Genomic DNA, 19,340 nt, shown 5'->3' on the forward strand with positions numbered 1-19,340 from the left:
GCAGCCAGGGGCGGGGGCACGAGGAGGCCGGCGGGCGGCAGTCGGACCCTCCCCCGGGCCAGGGGCGGGCTCCTGGACGGCGTCGCGCCCGGGGACCGGAGCGGGCAGAGCGGCGGCACGATGGCACCAGCTGGAGGCCCGGGGGCCAAGAGAGTGAGTTTCCTCCCTTGCTTCCTCGCGGAGCCCCTGGTCGCTGGACTCCCAGCGACTCGGGTTCAGATGTCGCCTCGGCCGCTAGCCGAGCCCTGCGGCCTTGGCAGAGCACCTGGGCTGGACGGCTCTGAGCCTGGGTTTACCCGATCACGTATTGATTAACTTTACGGAGCCCTTACTCGGTGCCTGGCACCGCAGAGTGCTTTGCACAAAGTATCTCCTCATCTTCCCATCCTACAGGCGAGGAGACTGAGGCTCGGAGTCGGGCGACTCGATCTGAGCCACCGATCTAGTGCGGGGTGAGCGGGGTTTGACATATGGCTTTCGGACTCGGAGGTCGCGCTCATTTTTGCCTCCCTCGTCGGATTTCCCTCGCGTTTTGGAAAAGGCGGTAGCCTGGCCCTGTGAGTCGCCGGCGGGCCTGAAACCAGTCCTGGGCAAGGACACCCGCAGGGCCGCGACAGGAGGCGGTAGGTGGGTGGCGGCGTTCGCGGGGACTTATCCGCCTCCTCCCTCCGGTAGCCCCCGGCTCCCCCAGCCCCTTTCCCAGTCTGGTCGCCAGATGTCCGTTTTATCCCCCCATTTCTACTCTGGGTATGTGTTGGGGGTTGGGGAAGGAGAAACTAAACAAAATAAGGAAGGACATGAACTTGAGCGAAGGACATCCCCAGGACCCTTCAAAGCAACCCATCTGAGCCGCATAATTCAGAAGTGGGGGCGGGTGGGGGGAGAGGGAACGGGGCGATATAGGATTGGAAATGTGCACCACCAATTTATTTATACCAAAGAGTTAGGAACGATTGAGATACCCTGCAACGGGTGTATAGGAGTTAAGGTTCATCCATTTAATAAGTTATTAGGCAGCCAATTAAAAAACCAAGTATGGGAACAGGCAAAGTACTTTGGCAATGTTGTTACAAAGGGAAATATACATCACAGACTGATCCGAACTGTATCAAAAGGACACACTAATGATAATAGTGACATAAGATGTGGAATATGGGTTTAAAAAACATGTTTTGGGATACTTTTTTTTAATATATAAAAGTAAAATGTGGGAATCGAAGGAAGTAAGGTTAATGAAGAGATAAGCAAAGAACATCGTGCTGACTTCTTTCCCTCAGCTTCTACTAATGCTATGTTCATTTTTACAGTTCATTTTTTAAACAGGTTTTTAAAATGCCGACATCTGGGAAAGAGGCTGGGAGCCGGGGGCTACCGGGTGGGAGGAAGAGGAGGGGTCCTTGCAAACCCCATCCACCCTCCACCTGCTGTGCCGGCTCCGGAGGTGTCCTTGCCCAGGACTAGTTTCAGGCCAGCCAGGTTACTCTCAGACCCAGAGCAGGTTCACTGTCAAACTGAAGGGGGGTATGGAATGAAAACATAAATGTACTGCAAATTAACTTACAGTGTTCCTTATTTTACACATTCCTGTATTTGTCATTCTAGAGTTGTCTTCATATCATACTACTGTAGTAATTAATTGAGATGGCTAATGTAGCAGAAGGAAGAGCTAAAAAATGCTCTGAATTCAAATCTGATGATTTAGTTATTTTGCTAATTGCTGTGTAGAAAAATGGCAAATTTAAAATGTTTACCAAATATTCAGATAACAGATGAAAATGTCTTACCTTTACTTGGTATCATGAAGACACAGTCAAAATATGTACTACAATGTTCTTAAAACCCTAGCTAATTTTCTGTTAAAGAGTGGCATTTTTTTCTTCACAGGACCAAAATTCTAGCAGATGTGACAAATGTCACATGTGACATTTTCAAAACAGTCCTGTCTCTCTGCTAACTCCTGGCATAGTTTATTTGTTAGGTGCTATATGAGGTGGTAGGGATATAGACAAATAAGATATGTTACTAGCCCCCAGGCATCTTACAGTCAAGCCGAGGAGACAAATAAGTAAACAGATAGCGCAGTACAGGTGGATGCGTGAATGGAGGATGAATGACATTAGCAGGACACAAAGGAGGGGCAATCACAGCTGAGAATGGGGCAGGCCAGGCTTTTCTCTAGCAGCAATGGAAGATAGTTTAGAGTAGGGCTGGAGTGAATTGCAGACTACTTTAATAATCCAATGGCAGAGAGAAAGGGGGGGACATATGAGCAATATTTAATAGATACTCTTTTCATAACCCTGAGACAGATTGGATGTGGGAGGTGAGAGACTAATTTATAACAACCAAATTCTGTGCCAATGTTTTTCCTCTCTAGAATTGTTTGATGTGTAATATTAATTTAGATTCTTTTTTTTTTTTTTTCTGGCAGCTGGCCAGTAGGGGGATCCAAACCTGTGACCTTGGTGTTAAAAGGCTGTGTTCTAACCAGCTCAGCAACCGGCCAGCCTTAATTTAGATTCTTAACACATATACAGAAGTGTATTAGATTTTCAGGAAAGATCTTGTACAGAATGACCATACCTCTAATTCTCTCTTCTATATTCCTCTGCAGCATTTATCAATTTTGCTGTGATTATTTATTGATCTATTGGCCTTTCCCAAACTTTGAGATTGTTCAGGGCAGAGACCCTGTCTTATTCCAGTGTTTATCCCACTTGCCTAGAACTATACCTAACATGTGGGAAATTCTCAATAAAAGCTTAAGGTTTAAGTCCTTTTTTATGTTTCAACAGTACGAAATGAAAAGAATGAATAAGTGAATTACATTTTATGGAGGGAGTAGGGAAAGGTGAGAATCATAGTAAATATTAACATTTCTTCCACATTCAGCTAAAATTCAGCTTTAGATATAAAATATGGAAAAATAACCAGAGTCAGGAGCTTTCTCTGCCACAACTGATTTTGGTTAACACAGTTTGCATAGCTGGGCTCCATTTGACCATCTTCCACATGCACAGTAAAATGTTGTAGATATGGTGAGCTGGTATTTAGCCTCCAGTGCAAACCCTTCTAATGTACCTTCTTGTACTGCAGAGGAAAGAAAGCTAAACACATTTCCAGACTCCTTTTCAGCTAAGATTCACACAAGAATCAGGATCCCCAGTCAGATGCACCCACATGGGTCTGGAAAGGCAGAAGCACAGCAAGCACAACCACAGTCAGCATTCCAGTGTCCAGCTGTAAGCAGCCCTGGCAGCTGCAGCAGCCGCTTATTCCTGTGTTACAGCTGTGTGATATATTCCTGAAGCCAACGGCTCGATAGTGGCTTCTCTTAGTTGTGGTAGAGAGTGCAGCCCCCAGCAGGCCAGTTCAGTGGTGTTTTTCTGAGTCATTCCTGGGGGCCTAGTGTGGATTTTTACGCACCCATTTCTCTATATTAAACTCCTTTCTGCTTAAAATAACTGGTGTGGTTTGTATTTTCTGCAGCTGAATTGGACATAGGGGATAAAGCCAGAGTAAACCCCCTCCCTAGTCATATCATTGGATGGAGATTGAGAAATTATTCAAGCCACATTTTGCCTCCAATGTTTGGTTCAGTACTGTTAACAGGGCTGTCCTGAAAAGTAGAACAAAATGGTTTCTGTGGGAAGATCCTCACACATCTGCTTTAATTCCTGGTTATTTTTATTGGATCCAGGAATGACTCAGGTAAGGACAAAGTCTCTTGCAACCAAGATCAAATTCACTTCACTTTTACTCTTTATTGCCTTTATGGCCTTCCAGCCTCCTGGGAAAAGATTGAAGAAAATAATATGCCGAATAATATGGCCAAAATGTGACCAGGATCATTTTGTTCTCAGTGTCCTATGAAACTTGCTCCTGACCACCTTGGGCCATTCACTTTGGGTGTGGACTGAGCTGAGCAGAAATATCAGGTGGCAGACACTAGAACACAGCCAGTTTCTCTCCAGGCTGTTCTCCCCTCCTTCCATAGTAATAGAGTTGTGGCTGGACACATGGGCATCCCCTGAGGACATTTTCTGGTTTCCCTCTGCAGTGAAGTACAGCCACGCGGCTAGAGTCGCACTTAGGGAGTGTGAGTGGAAGTGAAATGTGTCACTTCTAGGTCTGGGCTAAAAATTTTACGATGAGCTTTATCACACTTTGTTTTTTCATCATTTGAGACAGATTATGAATGTGACTCTGACCCAATTTCAGCCATGCTTAAGAGGACAGTACCCCAGGACAGGGGGTGGCAAATGATTTCTGTAAAGAGCCAGGTAGCAAATATTCTGAGCTTGTGGGCCCTGCGGTCTGGGCTGCAGCTGCCCGGATCTGCTGTTGTGGTGTGAAAGCAGCCATAGACAATACGGAGATCAGTGGGCAGGGTTCCAATAAAACCATACTTGCAAAAGCAGGTGGCCTGCCAGATTTGGCCTGTGGGCTGTCACATGCCAACCCCCGCCATAGGGAATAGCAAAGCACTAAGACGAAAGGACTGTGCTCTTTGAGACTGTTATGTGAGAGAAAAAATAAAATACCTTTATTTAAAGCCACGGTTTGGGGAGGCCTCTGTTACAGCTGCTTAGTTTTACCCTAAACCCAACATGTATCCCAATAAGCTGCATCTGTACCCTGCTTAATGTCTTCCTTGGATTTAGGACCAAAACAGTTTTATGTTGATTTCACAGAACAGATATGACTGGTTAGAAAAGGCACTGGGGGGCTTTTCTCCCCCCTTCATGCATTGCTTTGTGTCTAGCAGTGGGCAAGTCTGAAATGAACTAGCCTATTTCCAATAAAAAGTGTATCTTCAATTAATGCAGTCTATATAAGAGGGATCAGGATTGCAATGGGGGTGTTTGGAGTGGTCAGGGAAGGCATCTCTGAAAAAATGATGACACTTGACCAAAGACCTGAAGGAAGTGAGGGGATGAACCATGCAGGCATCTAGGGGAGGTATGCTTTAGACACAGGAAATTGCAACGCGTGGCTAAGTGCTCTGGATACAATGTCTTAAGTAAGTTATGGATGGGCTAAATAGAAAGGGGGTAAAATAGAGAGTAAATTAGGAATTTAGAAAATCTGATGTCTGCTATTTTACTTAGCTCTGTGATCTTGGGCAAGTTGCAACATTTCTCAGCATCAGTTTCCTCATTTACACATGGGAATAAAAACTGTCTGCCTTGCCTCACTCACAGCCTTTTGGGAGTACCAAATGAAAACATGTACGTGAACACGCTGGCCAATGCAGGGCATGAATATGAAGTGTTGTCTCCTCTAGGATCGTGTTCAGTGGCTTACACAAAGAAGAGGTTTACTTTTCTTTAACAAGAGATCACACGGTGAGCAGTCGGAGGCTGGTGCACCGACTAAAGGATGACATTAAAAAAGCGAGTTCTTGTTATCAGCTGGCTTCACCAGCCTCAGCATGCTGCTTTCAATGGCATGCCTGCAAGGTGACTGCTGTCCCTCCAGGCATTGTATTGACATTCCAGTTAGGAAGGACAAAAAGAGACAAGATGGAAGGGAGTGGACATCTTCATATCAGAAAAGCAAAACTCTTCCAGAAATCCTCAGCCAACTTTCACCTATGTCTCATCAGCCAGCACTGTGTTACAGAGCCACTCAGGACAGCAAGGGAGCCTGAGAATTACTTTTAGGGTTGGGACATTGTCTCTCCACACAAAATGCATAGCAAAGAAGAATAGAGAATGCACATTAATTAGGCTACAAACAGTATTGCCACAAACATGTTGAAAAACCAAATAACTGTCATTGAATCAGCACTTTCACTATAACTTGACTCATTAAATGTTGAGAAAAAATAGTCACAGCCCTTTGATTGCACAAAATAGGTACCTGCATTAGCCAAAAAATATAGTATGCTCAATCTTTCTGAAACAGTATTAGACACAATTGTAACAAGTAGAGCTCCAAGAACATACCACTTTTCCTCAAATTAAAAATTGCTTTCAGGGAAAAATAAATGTATGTGTGGGGGAGTGCTTAGGTGATTTTTCTTTCTCTTCGTCAGGGTATTTTGGAACGTCTGGACAGTGGGGAAGTTGTGATTGGAGATGGCAGCTTTCTCATAACTCTGGAGAAGAGAGGCTACGTGAAGGCTGGACTCTGGACTCCGGAAGCAGTGGTAGAACATCCAAGTGCAGGTCAGCGCCCACCTCACCCCAGAGTGTTTATCCGAGTAATATTTTGCTCAAAACTGATTGAGAGAAGATCGAGAAGTAATTGCAAGTGTTTCTAAGGACTGTTTCATTTGCCAAAATTGCCAAGATGTGGAAACTATGGTAGTACATGGGCTGAAGCATATGGAAGAAAATGTCTCTCTTTTTCTCTCTCTCTCTCTCTCTTACACACACACACACACACACTTGCATCTTCAGGTATAGGCAGTGCTAAAATATACATGTTAATATTTGTTCCATGAATATTTACCTTGTAGATATTTAAGTTTCCTTAAACTATTAAAACTGTTATTGTTTCAGATTCATCCTGCTGACTAATGTGCATACTATGTTATAACAGTGTGTATAGGAAGAATGATTAACAGTAGTCACCAGCTTCACAGAGTACAGACAGCCGGGTTCTGGGAAAAGGGGAGCAAAGAAAGAGTTTTACATCATCCTCCTGGCTGAGAAAAAAAGGAGTTGGGGGTAGAAACTGTGATGGGGATTGGTTAGCAACATCAAATTGGAACTTTAGTTCTATTCTGACTTTTTTTGGTGTTTGCCCTCCTAAATTAAAGTGGGAAAATAAAGCCAAAAAATGCAATGGGTGAAATAGAATGCAAACTGAGAATGGAACTTTTGGTTTGCTCTGATCTTAATCATATGTGCACAGTGTATCAGACAAACCTGTGTGACCTTGGACAAGTCACTTGACCTCTCCAAGGATCCATTCTTCATATGTTATATGGGGGCACAACATGGGCTGGTTGTGAGGACTGATGAGTTAACCCATATGAAATGCCAAGATTAAACCTTAATCTGCAACTTTTTATCAGTGCTAGGTCTGAAATTGGGTCTGATTGAAAGAGATGGGAGTGAGTGACCTGCTGCAGCTGAAAATCATAGCTTCTATAATTTTTACCTTTTTTTTGTTTCAATAAAAAAAACCATCTACTTTATAGTTCGTCAGCTTCACACGGAATTCTTGAGAGCAGGATCAAATGTCATGCAGACTTTCACCTTTTCTGCCAGTGAGGACAATATGGAAAGCAAGGTAAACTATAACCGAGGGGTGGGGATGGGGGGCGGATGGAGCGTAACCTCTTCATGGGAAGTATTGACTTGATGTGTTCCTATGCTTGATTACAAAATCCACACAAAATCTATTATTATTAAATGAACATACACGCAAAATAAATTAGCTTTTCCTGCCCCTTTAGGTAGAGGAGGGGATAGGACTGGGAGACAATAGGCCATTGGAAGGGTATGGCCATCCTTCTGTGCTATTATTTGGAAAAACACTTTGTGTTTTTTACCTTCTCATTTCACAATTTTCCTTTCTGCCTTGTCCATCTGGAGACAGAGTGGTCCTAAAGAACACAGCACTGGCCTAGAAATGAGAAAAACTAGGTTTGGTATCCAACTTTGCCACCTATTTGGCTGTGTGACTTTGTGTAAGACACTTAACAGCATTGAGCATTGGTTTTCTCTCTGCAAAATGGATATAACAGTCATGCTTAAGTTCACAGACCTGTTGAGAAGAGTGGAGAAGATGAAGGAGGTGGAAGTATTGTGAACTATTCTGCAAATGTAAAGTGTTAATACTTGTAAATGTTAATGCCCATTTATTCATTCCACCAACCATCACTTATTAAGTACCTGTTCTAGTCCATTCTCCACACTAGATACAAAGATGATACAAAGGCATAGACACCATTCTGAAGAGGCTCCCGGTCAAGTGTGGGAGACAAACACGTAAGCAGTTATTAAAATCCAATGTGGTAAGTACAATAATGGAAATAGAAGGTCACTGGTAACAGAAGCGATGTGTCCAAACCTGCTCATCTTCTCATACCGCAGTCCTCATCTCACTTGCTCATTGCCTTCTTGTTATCTAGTATATTTTCCCTTTAAAATGTTAGGCTCACCATCTGAACTCTTGCTCTCTAACCTCAGTGGGAAGATGTAAATGCTGCTGCCTGTGACCTCGCCAGAGAAGTGGCTGGCAAAGGCGATGCTTTGGTGGCAGGGGGGATCTGTCAGACATCAGTGTACAAACACCACAAGGATGAAGCTAGAATTAAAAAAATTTTTCGACTACAGCTAGAGGTTTTTGCCAGGAAAAATGTGGACTTCTTGATTGCAGAGGTAAGCCTAGTGTTAGAGGAAAATGATCAGACCTATTTTGACCAGAATAACTGCAGAGTCTTCAACTTCCATTAGGGTGTTGGACTGCCTTCTGCCCTCATCTCCTCCATGTGGATGGTCAAAGGTTTATTTAAATGCACTGCAGTCAAGGCCAACATTCCCTCATTTGTATACCAGGTTCTCTGTGGAGCCAAAGGACAGACTCAGGAGAGGCCTGACCGTAGCCTTTGGTTTTCTATGGTCTGGGTAGTTGCAGCAGCTGACTTAGGGGACCCTGCAACATGGGGTGAGGGGAAGGAAACAGTTGCTCAGGGAGCACCCCTGCTGAGAGAGGGGCCAGGCTGAAAGGCACTGTGTGTCGGGGGGCGAGGGGGCTGGAGACCGTGAGGGAGCAAAGCCTGGGATGTAGGTGGCTGTTCAGGCTCATCCAGGCCCCACCAATATACTCAGCACCCAGTAGCTTCCTTATCCTTGTCCGTCCCTGCCTTGCGCACTCCTGCCCCTCTGTTTTCACTCAAGCTGTAACATGTGAGTGGCATTTTGAAGAAACAATCAGTAAGAATTGGACAGGAAGGCCCAGAACATTCTCTTCCCTCCACCTCCAGAAAGAAAGCCTTCATTCTTCATTTCCCCACACGTGCTATGGCCTGGGGTCAAGCCCTCAACCCAAGTCCTTATCCTGAACAAGAAATAGTCTCCAAACTGTTATTTCTCCCAATCACTTTACTGAACTCTACTGTAAACCTTGCCTGGTCAGCCTTCCCAAGGCCTCATCAGTGCTGCCCAAGCCAGGCTAAACCATCATCCACAGACACTAGCACAGACGCTGCCCTCTGTGTTCTGTGGATGGGTGGGGACACAACTTACTTCGTGGGTTTAAGAGCCTGTCTTTCGGTTCTCTCTGCCATTCTTCACACACTGCTTCTGCAGAACTTGTTTCCAAGACAAGGGGGAAGAAACAGGGAGATTTCTGGCTGGCTTTTCTCCAGTTACCTTAAGGTCAGCTCTTCAACTGTGGCACTTTAAGGGGGCTCCTGGGAAGCACCCCTGCAAATGACGTGGGTTTACCAGACAAGGTGTCCCATCCACCACTGGCAAAGAAACCGAGTAGCTCTGCCTCCCACTCTATGCCTTTGTCTTCTCATCTGGGCAATTAATCATGTTTCCTTTCCTGCTTTGTGGAGCACTTATGAATTTCTAACTACAAGTGAAGATAAAAGCACTTTGAAGTGTAAAGCATGATAAACTATTCATTATTTTTCAGAGATTACCCCAGGTCTATAAAAGATGAGTCCAAAATGTGTTAGTAAAACTTTTTTCCTTCAAAATTTATGATTTTAAATACTCAATTACTTTAAAAACATTTGTTCTTTTTCTTTTTTTATTAAGTCATCTCACTGAAAAGCTATGTTCCGTGAATCAAAATTTATATATTATCGTTAAAGAAATTAAAATATTTACTCAGGTGCTCTTTAGTCAGTTTGATAGAGACACGATCCTTAGCAAGTTTTGTTACATCTTATATATTTGGTAATTTTTATAACTGCTTTGCAACATTTATGTTCTACCATTCAAAATCTGCCTTATATTTGGCTCAATATAAAAAGTGACATTTCTCTTAGTATTTTGAGCATGTTGAAGAAGCTGTGTGGGCTGTGGAAGTCCTAAAAGCAGCGGGTAAACCTGTGGCAGTCACCATGTGCATAGGGCCAGAGGGAGACATGCGTGATGTAACGCCCGGAGAATGTGCTGTGCGGCTGGTGAGGGCAGGTAATTCGGATCTAGAATGTGGTAATCAGCTCATCTGCTGTTTATGAAATTGAACGGTGTGCTTGATATTGTCAGAGCAGTTTGGAAATAAAAGAGTTAACTGGAATCAGTTTCCTTATCTGTAAATCTTTGGAGGTGGAGGGGGATAGCTAATCTCTAAATTACCTCCCAACTATTAAAAAATAAATAAACGAACAAATGAATAAATAATAAAATGTGAAAGTTCTTCATTTCTTTGCATAGGGGCTTCCATCGTTGGGGTGAACTGCCGATTTGGGCCCACGATCAGCCTGCAGACGATAAAGCTCATGCAGGAGGGCCTTGGGGCTGCGGGGCTGAAAGCACACCTCATGGTGCAGCCCCTGGGGTTCCACACCCCCGACTGTGGCAAAGGAGGGTTTGTGGACCTCCCAGAATATCCCTTTGGTAAGCTCGGGACCGCATTAGATCTTTGTATTTCTCTTTGTGACGAAATTCAAATGGCTATAATAAACTATGGTACAGATTTACACTATGAGGCTGCATAAGACAAAAACATTCAAAGTTAATAAAAAATGAGGTAGCTGAAGAATGCATAATCTGATGGTTACAGTTTTTTAATTGGAAAAAAAATGCCTGTCAGAGCATCTATCATTTAAAAATGGGGACAGTAACGAAAAGGTCATTAACTGTATATTGTATTACAGGACTGGAGCCCAGAGTTACCACCAGATGGGATATTCAGAAGTATGCCAGAGAAGCCTACAACCTAGGGGTCAGGTACATTGGTGGGTGCTGTGGATTTGAGCCCTACCACATCAGGGCCATTGCAGAGGAGCTGGCCCCAGAAAGGGGCTTTTTGCCACCAGCTTCAGAAAAACATGGCAGCTGGGGAAGTGGTTTGGACATGCACACCAAACCGTGGATTAGAGCAAGGTAGGAATTTTTAAATTAACATTCCTTTATCCTCATTTTATGTATTACTGTAAACACTATGCCTGTATATGGTAATGAAAATTCAAAAGGCATATAAGTATATGAAATGAAAAGTAAAATTTGCCTCTGTCAGGTTTGGCAAAACCGAGAGAAGTGAGAGAGAGAGCCGAGTCAGGAGCCATTTCAGCCAAAAGGTTTATTCCACTAATGTGGAGGGGAGACTAAACCAGATCAGTTCCCCTGAACTAAGGAAAACATGAGTTTATAAGACTTTTAGGGAGGGTTCAGGCAGAATGATGGGCAATTTTGAAATCAGTGGTATGCAAGATGACACAGCCCTTGTGGTCCAATGACATCTTGTCGGTTAGGGCATAGGCTTTTGATTAGCCGCTATTTCAGTACAAATCATTCCAGTCCGAAGCCTGCTAAACACAGCCCACAAGACGTTCCCTTGATGATACCGGTAATGTTTATCCCTTCCCAGGAGAGGAATCTCAGTTCCCAGAGCAGAAAAGGGAAGGGAGAGGGGGAGAAGGGGGAAAGGTGCTTAACCTGGCTGTGCTGATATTAAGCTAGCCATGAGGCCTAGTAGCTCCCCTCCTGTTCCATTCCCAGAGGTGTCTTTAGTCCATTCTAGCTGTTATAACAAAATATTATAAACTGGGTGGCTTATAAACAACAGAAATTTATTTCCCACAGTTCTGGAGGTTGGGAAGTCCAAGATCAAGGTGCTGGCAGATTTGGCGTTGGATGAGAGCAGGCTTTCTCCTAGTGCCTTCTTGATGGGTCTTTACATGGTAGAAGGGGCAAGACAGCTCTCTGGGGCCTATTTTATAAGGGCATTAATCCCATTTATGAGGGCTTCACCCTCATAACCTAACCACCTCCCAAAGACCCCACCTCCCAATACCATCACATTGGTGATTAAGTTTCAACGTTATGAAAAGCGGGTGGTGGGGGGAGTTCTGGTCAAGATGGCAGAATAGATGGTCCTCAGCATCACTCTCTCCCACAAATCAACCAATTTACAACTATAAAAATGTAACATCAGCCAAGCTGGGGCCACTGGAGTGCAGGGGAAGAGGAGGAGAGACCTACGGAGTGCATGAAGGTGGAAGAAACCATGATGAGAGAAAGAAAAAACTGCTTGGAGCATTTCAGGCCACAGCACATGGAGCAGGAGCTGGCAGAAGCTGCAGCTGTGCCCTTCAGATGGAGTTGCTTGGAGGCAGCAGGGGAGAAGAGAGCCTTGGTGACCCCCAGGACAGCAAGAGCACTAACAGGGTTCCCATGGACCCACACAGGAGCAAGGAGCCAGAACAGCTGAAAAAGGGAAGCCATTCAGAGGCCAGTGAGTCATCGCAAGGGACTGGTGCAGGGCCCACCCCATGGGAAGTGTTTGAAGCATGGGCGGTGGGGGAGATGGGCCCACTGGGGGAACACTGGGACACAGCAAGGACAGCTGATTCACCCCCTGCAATCAGCTCAGGACCACTCAGAGGAGACTGGTTGGGAATGCAGAAATGCATGGGGTGCAGTTTGAGGGAAAAACTCAGGCCCAGATCAGAGTTTCTAAACAACCGAGGTGCACTTGGTTTCTGGAGAGCCGGAAGTACCTATAAGATCAACCATTAAACCCTGAGCTGCACAAAAGCCTTCCCTAGGGAAACAGCAGCAAAGCAGCAATTTAGCTCAACTGCAGAGCTCAAATACTGGTTTCCACAGGAAGTTCCCCCATTTTAGAAGTAAGCAAATGACAAAAAAATTAGTCCCAGCCCAGGCACACCACCAGCACCTTGAGGCCCACCAGGGGACATGAGGCATGGAGCTGTGGACCCAACACCACTCTCACATCCAGGCATACCACCAGCACCTTGGGGCCCACCTGGGGTCGCAGGGCATGCAGCTGGAGACCAGATCTCCCTCCCAAAACCAGGCACACTGTATCAGCACCTCAGGGCCTGTCCAGGGACCCAAAGCATGGAAAAGTGGACTGGACCCTCTCCCACAACCAGGCACATCATGCCAGCACCTTGGGGCCCACCCGGGGACCTGAGGCATGGATCTGAGGACTGGACACCCTCCCACAACCAGGCACACCCTACCAGTGCCTTGGGGCTCACCCAGGGACCCGAGGCATGGAGAAGGGGACTGAACCCCCCTCCTAGAACCAGGCAGATCACGCCAGCACCTCGGGGCCCTCCCAGGGACCTGAGGTATGGATCTGGGGACCAGATACCCCTCCCACAACCTGGCACACTGCACCAGTGCCTCAGGTCCTGCTCAGGGTCCCAAAGCATGGATCCAGGAACTAGACACTCCCCACAACCAGGCATACCACCAGCTCCAAGAAGCATGCCAAAAACATCACCTCCCTGTGGGTGGCCCACCACAGCCACCACAATAACCATGGCTGCTGTGAAAGTGGCTAGACACCACAACCACCATGCAGATGGTCTACGAACCACTGGAGTGGATTGACACCCAGAGGGTCACCAGCAGAGATAAAGAAAAGAAGAGGATCTCTCTCTTCACAAAACCCATTTCAGAGTGACAGAAGAAGCATCTGCTCTACTATAATATTGGGGGACCTGATCATAGCTATCAACATTGGACAGATCATCTAGGCAACAAATTAACAGAGTAACCATTATTCTTTCAGAAAGAGAGAAGATATCTAGGGTACTTAGATGGGGGGGAGGGAGAGAGGGATGGGGAGAGATTGGACAAGGGGCATAAAGAATAATTATGATTTGTAACTATATATATGCTAGGAATATTGATTTGATCAACATATGTCAATTTTGAACCCCCAAAATATGTATAATCAACTTGGATTCAATAAAAACTTTTTTAAAAGAGCGGGGGGGGGGGATAGAACACAAACATTCAGACCATAGCTCAGAGGTAACCTGTTTGTTATTTGTGTTTTGAAGTCTTGTACCTCTATTTTTTTGTTTTGTCAATTTTAAGCAATAATTACTAATAACTCTTTACAAAAGCTAAGGAACTTAAATCACATAATTGTCTCCCTGTCTTCCTGTTCTCCTTTTCCCAATTTTGATTTATAACATTTTCATTTCTTCTGTTGGTTATCTCTTTGCAGTGGATTGAATTATGTCCCCCCAAAACTCACTGAAACTTGAATTCTCCAAGTTTTTTGTGTTAGAACCTTAGCCCCCACTGCGACTGTTAAAAGGGTGGGAAATCACATCATGGTAATCAAAAGGTGGAGCCTTGAAGAGGTGATTGGATTGTAGGACTGTGCAGTAGTGAGTGGATTAAGAATGGTAGTCATGGGTGTGGTTTGGAAGGCTTTAAAAGGGGAGCATGAAGAGTCTGTCACTCTCTGCTCTCTCTGCTTCCATCATCTTGCAATGTGAGACCCCTGGGTCACTGTCACCACCCTTCTAGAAAGACTTTGGACTTTCCAGCCTCAGAAACTGTAAGCTTATAAATTACCCAATTCCATGTATTTTGTTATAAACAACAAAGACAGACTCATACACTTTTTAAGTTAAAAATATATTTAACCACCTATTTCTTAATCCATCAGTATAAGGCAGGATCTCTTGACTCTACTTTCTATAAAATAAGAATTGATTCCCTTCTGCTTCTCTCTACTTTTACTGTCTCATCTACCTCTTGGCTTCTTTAAGTTATCCCATTACTTTTACATCATCAAGGTTTGTAACCATTATGTTCTGTTCTGTAATCATAATTAAGTCTGCCAAACTTTGTCTGAAGGTTGATCCTAAAAATATAAAGCCAGTGAATAACATTTACATTATTATTATAATTATCATATTAAACAAGCAGGATTCATGAAATATAATCAGAACGCAACTATATTTTTGTCTACCTCCATTCCTTTAAACCTGCTCAATGGATAAATTCCTTCCTTTGTCCCTGTTTGAAAACACTGACATGCTCCAGGACTTCTCTGGGTACTCTTAGGCAATAGAAAGTTCCATAATCACTTTACTTAGCAGACACGGTGTTGATTCAGTAATCAAAAGTGTTCGGTTCCACATAAAATCAATAATCAGAACATGTTTCAAACTTAAAACTTCTCCTTTTGTCCAACAGAAGCCTTCAACAGGCAAGAAACCAGGAAAGGACAGTGTGATCCTTCTTTCTCTGCCCTGTGCTTCTAACCCTCCCTTTCCTCTTCAGACTCAAAATATGAGGAGAGAAGATAGAAAAGGGAGTATACTGTTGTTACTTGACTGGCATCGCATACGAAGCCTGCGTTCGCTGAGCATGGCAGAGCTTCATGAGCACGTTCATGGTTCTTCAGAGCCTTCCACTGCTAACTTTTGTCTGTACTTTTCATGCCACAGGCATCTTTCTCCCACTGCTACTTCCTCCTCAGACCCTGGCTTTTCCAGCAGGCTACTCCTCCAGCAGGCAACTCCCTATTTTGGGGGTCCTGTTGTCCTTCCTAGTGATTCTCGTGGGCCAGATTATAGATATCTCCAGGCTGGCTCTCTTGCTCTCATCAGGCTCAAAATGGCTTTCACCCTTCCATTATACAAACAGACCCTGAGAGTGTGGTCTGATCTCAATTTAACAGCATCCTCTTTGCTCACAAGCAAAGTAACTGGCCCGTTGTTCTCTTGTGATCTAGATTTTCCAGTGTAGAGTCAGGTAAGTCATCTCACTGGTTCTTGGCCACCTACTTTGAAACTTCTGCAGTGTCTGTCCTGCAACTCCCTTCGATACCTGACATCTATCATATCTTGGTGTCTCCAATAAAGCTTCCAATCTAATACCCTGTTATATGAGTGGTTTTCTAAACATTCACTGCAGAACAAAGTGGTATGCGTGGGACCATGGAGAAAGAGAGATGATCCTATTTTACAAAACTTGAGCCATTTGTAGGAGAATGTTCCAAGCTTCAAGGTCAAATAGATTCTCTTCTTTTACATTTCATCTTTTGTCCAAATTCATGCCATATTTCAATTTGCTTCATACTTGGATTGACTTTATTTGTACAGCATTTGGTTTTCTAGGAATCTCTAATTAACTTCTTTTTTCATTATTGAAAGAAAAATAACAGGCCTTCATGTTCTCTGAGATTTTCCAATTTCTAAGTTACACTCAGTCACTTTATTATTGAAGACATTTTTCTTGGGGCCCCCTGAATTACTGTTCTGTTTTGGGTCACTGCATGTCTGACTCTCCCCAATGCCATCACCTTTCTGTCTTCTAGAAACCAGTCACAATTGCTGCTGTCTTCTCCGTTCTATTCGGTGCTGTTATGTATTTAATCCATTTTGTACTTCTTTATTCATATCAGTGGGATTTGAAATAGTCTTCATTTTTGAACTGGAATAACTTTCCTAACGTAAATTTATTTATACTGTAAATGCAGAAAATAAATCACTTAGCCAAACCTTTCTTGTGGGAGGATGGATATTTATCAGAGAAGGTATCATATTTAGAAAAAAGTACCATATTTAGGTATCATATTTAGAAAAAAGTACTAAATATAAATGTAATTAAAAGGTGAGGAAAGTGTAGCTTGGTGACAATTAAAATAGTTTCAATAAATGAGAAATAGCTTATTTTAATTATCATCTTCTAGGAATCCTTAAAATTCATTAGCCATTAAAATCAAAATATTATTCTGTAGACCAAAACAAAACACTCCTTGTACCCTGAATTCCCAAACCCACCGATGTTCACAGAAATTTGTGATTACACAGAAACCTGTATAAACCCAGATTTCTGGTATTTCATCATCCAAAAATACTGATTTATTCATTACTTTGTAAGTAAAGTGGGATAAGCTGTAAAAATATATTTAACACAAAGGTCTGTGACCAGGAACCTCTGTATTCTTCTTTCTTTGTCTAAAAACAAGGAACAAATACTGACAAAGTAATTTGTATTCTATTCTTAGTTACTTTTTGAAGAATTACACTTTGTCTTATTCCATTAAAAACTGTCTTCATATACTTCTCATTACATTAAAATACTGCGTAGAGTTAGGAGGACTCTGCTAGAAATTTTGGAATGACTGTAATTCCTAAAAACATGTTAAATTGAAACACATCTTTTTCTGAGAGGTGGTATGAAACCTAATGCTTGTTACCAAGAACAGAAATGTGAGAAAGGCTACTAGCATTAATGGGTATGGACATGGTTTTTCTGTTTGTATGTTGAAACAGAAGTTCCACAGTAGCCTGATCATCCACCAAGCTTTAAGTCTGTATGTGGTGTATATGCACACACACATACGCGCACACCTACATACATATAGGCGTACATATATGACACATCGGACTTATAGAACTGGCACGAAACTTTTAATTAATTAATTAATTATATTTTTTTAACTCAGGGCTAGAAGGGAGTATTGGGAGAATCTGCTGCCAGCTTCAGGAAGACCTTTCTGTCCTTCACTATCAAAGCCAGACGTCTAAGGAGTAGTGAAAGAAAACACTGAAGTAATAGAAGAGAAAGAAGTTGCCCTCCAGCCCCATCTGGAACGTTCTTCGCCTTTATCCTCAGACCACCCCACCGTCTCCAGCTGTGACCCCGACATGCACAGGCCCTTCGGTTCAAGTCAACACTGCCATGGTTAAGCGCTGCGATGGGTGCTGCGGCAGAGTTTAAGAGGAGTGAGAAAGGCCTGTAATTCTGCAGTGCATTCTTTTCAAGACCATCGAAAACAGCCAAACTTATCTTTTAGGGTAAATCTGACATTTTAAAATAAGCAGAAGTCACTGAGAACCAAACCTAGTGAATACTTCAGGTGACTAGCTAGGTGCTCGAGGAAGATGGAGCGGCACTCTAAAGTCAAGCAATGGGTCTGCGTTTCTTAAAGGATTTATATAATCACTGCAAAGAGAATCCCAAAAGAAAAGATGCAAAAACTGTTTTACGCAATGGCAGGATTATTGAAATACATGTATAACCTTTCAAAGTGATGATTTTCAAAGATGATTTTTACTTAAAGGTATTAGGTCCTAGAATTTTTTAAAAATGTGTCTATATAATCACAAATAGCTAGATTATAAACTATTTAAGGACGAGGACCATGTCATAAGCTTCTTATTACATTTGCGCTTATTTAGCATTGTGCTAGACATAATAATAGATAATCACTGAAATACTTATTGTCGATTATTTAAAATAAGTAAAAATGGATAAACAGTTTTATAATACCTTTTTAAAGGTCAGAGTTCAAATCTATCTTGGTCTAATATTTTCTTGACTTATGTTTGTGTTATTTGCTGTATGCCTGTTTCTCTTTTTTTTCACAACAATGTGTGAATTCATGACAATTGGTAAAATTAAAAATAATTTACCTTTTGTAGTGTTTGAATATTTAAAATTCATGGATATTCTTAGGAATAAGAACAACTATTTACTACTTATTATGTCCAAGGCTTTGTTCTAGGTTTCTCTCTCTCTCTCTCTCTCTGTCACATACACACACACACACGCATGCACGCGTGTGCACACACACATGAGGATACTTCAAAAAGTTCATGGAAAATGAATTTAAAAGATAATGGGAATTTTTCCATGAACTTTTTGAAGACCCGGTGTGTGTGTGTGTGTGTGTGTGTGTGTGTGTGTGTGTGTGTGTGTGTGTGTGTGTTTATTCACAGGGATTAATGAGATAGTGTTTTTAACACACTACAGAGGAGGAAACTGAGGTCTCACTAGGCTAAGTCAATTGCCCGAGGTCACACAATTAGTACATGTGGGATTAGTACATTGAGGTTTAAACTAACCACATGGTCTGGCTCTGGATTCCGTGTTCTCAACCGCCATATTGCACTGCCTCTGTCATGCGCACAGCTGCTACTTTCATCAGAGTCTATTCAAATTTTTCTGTTGCTGAGTTTAAGGTACTTTTATCAACTTTCCTTAATATGAATCAACTCTTCAATCTTGACGTGGATGTTTCTGTAATGTTGACAATCTCGAATTCATTCCATGTTGCCACTTTACCCATAATATGCAACCAGAAATTAGGGTGAATCATTTACCATCGACTCAAGAGCTTTGGGGTCTTTGAGGGTGACTGACTAATCCAAACCACTGAATAAGTGCCTAAATATCTTTGCCTGCATCTCCAACCAGGGACATCCAGTTTCTGTCTGGACCCTGCCAGTAGTAACTCACTACCTCTCAAGATCGTCGATTATTCCTTTTTAAGATACATCTCATTCTTGGAAAGTTAATCCCTATATTGACTAGAAATCTACTTATCAACAACTTCTACCTGCTGGTCCAAATATTATACTTTGAGTACCCATAGAACAAATTTATGGTTTCTTTAAAAAAAATTTTTAA

The 19,340-nt window shown here is 42.9% G+C and overlaps 1 protein-coding gene across 1 annotated transcript; it reads left to right on the forward strand.

The window, feature by feature from the left end:
- The first annotated feature begins 120 nt into the window (after positions 1–120).
- Positions 121–17,455, forward strand: BHMT2 (betaine--homocysteine S-methyltransferase 2). The gene is made up of 8 exons (XM_063087094.1): positions 121–153; positions 6,041–6,173; positions 7,154–7,245; positions 8,148–8,339; positions 9,962–10,109; positions 10,353–10,535; positions 10,796–11,024; positions 17,374–17,455. The coding sequence occupies exons 1-8, from the start codon at positions 121–123 to the stop codon at positions 17,453–17,455; spliced, it is 1,092 nt and encodes a 363-aa protein (XP_062943164.1).
- Positions 17,456–19,340: the final 1,885 nt, after the last annotated feature.

The sequence above is a fragment of the Cynocephalus volans genome, chromosome 2, assembly GCF_027409185.1.
Source record: "Cynocephalus volans isolate mCynVol1 chromosome 2, mCynVol1.pri, whole genome shotgun sequence".
NCBI lineage: Eukaryota > Metazoa > Chordata > Mammalia > Dermoptera > Cynocephalidae > Cynocephalus > Cynocephalus volans.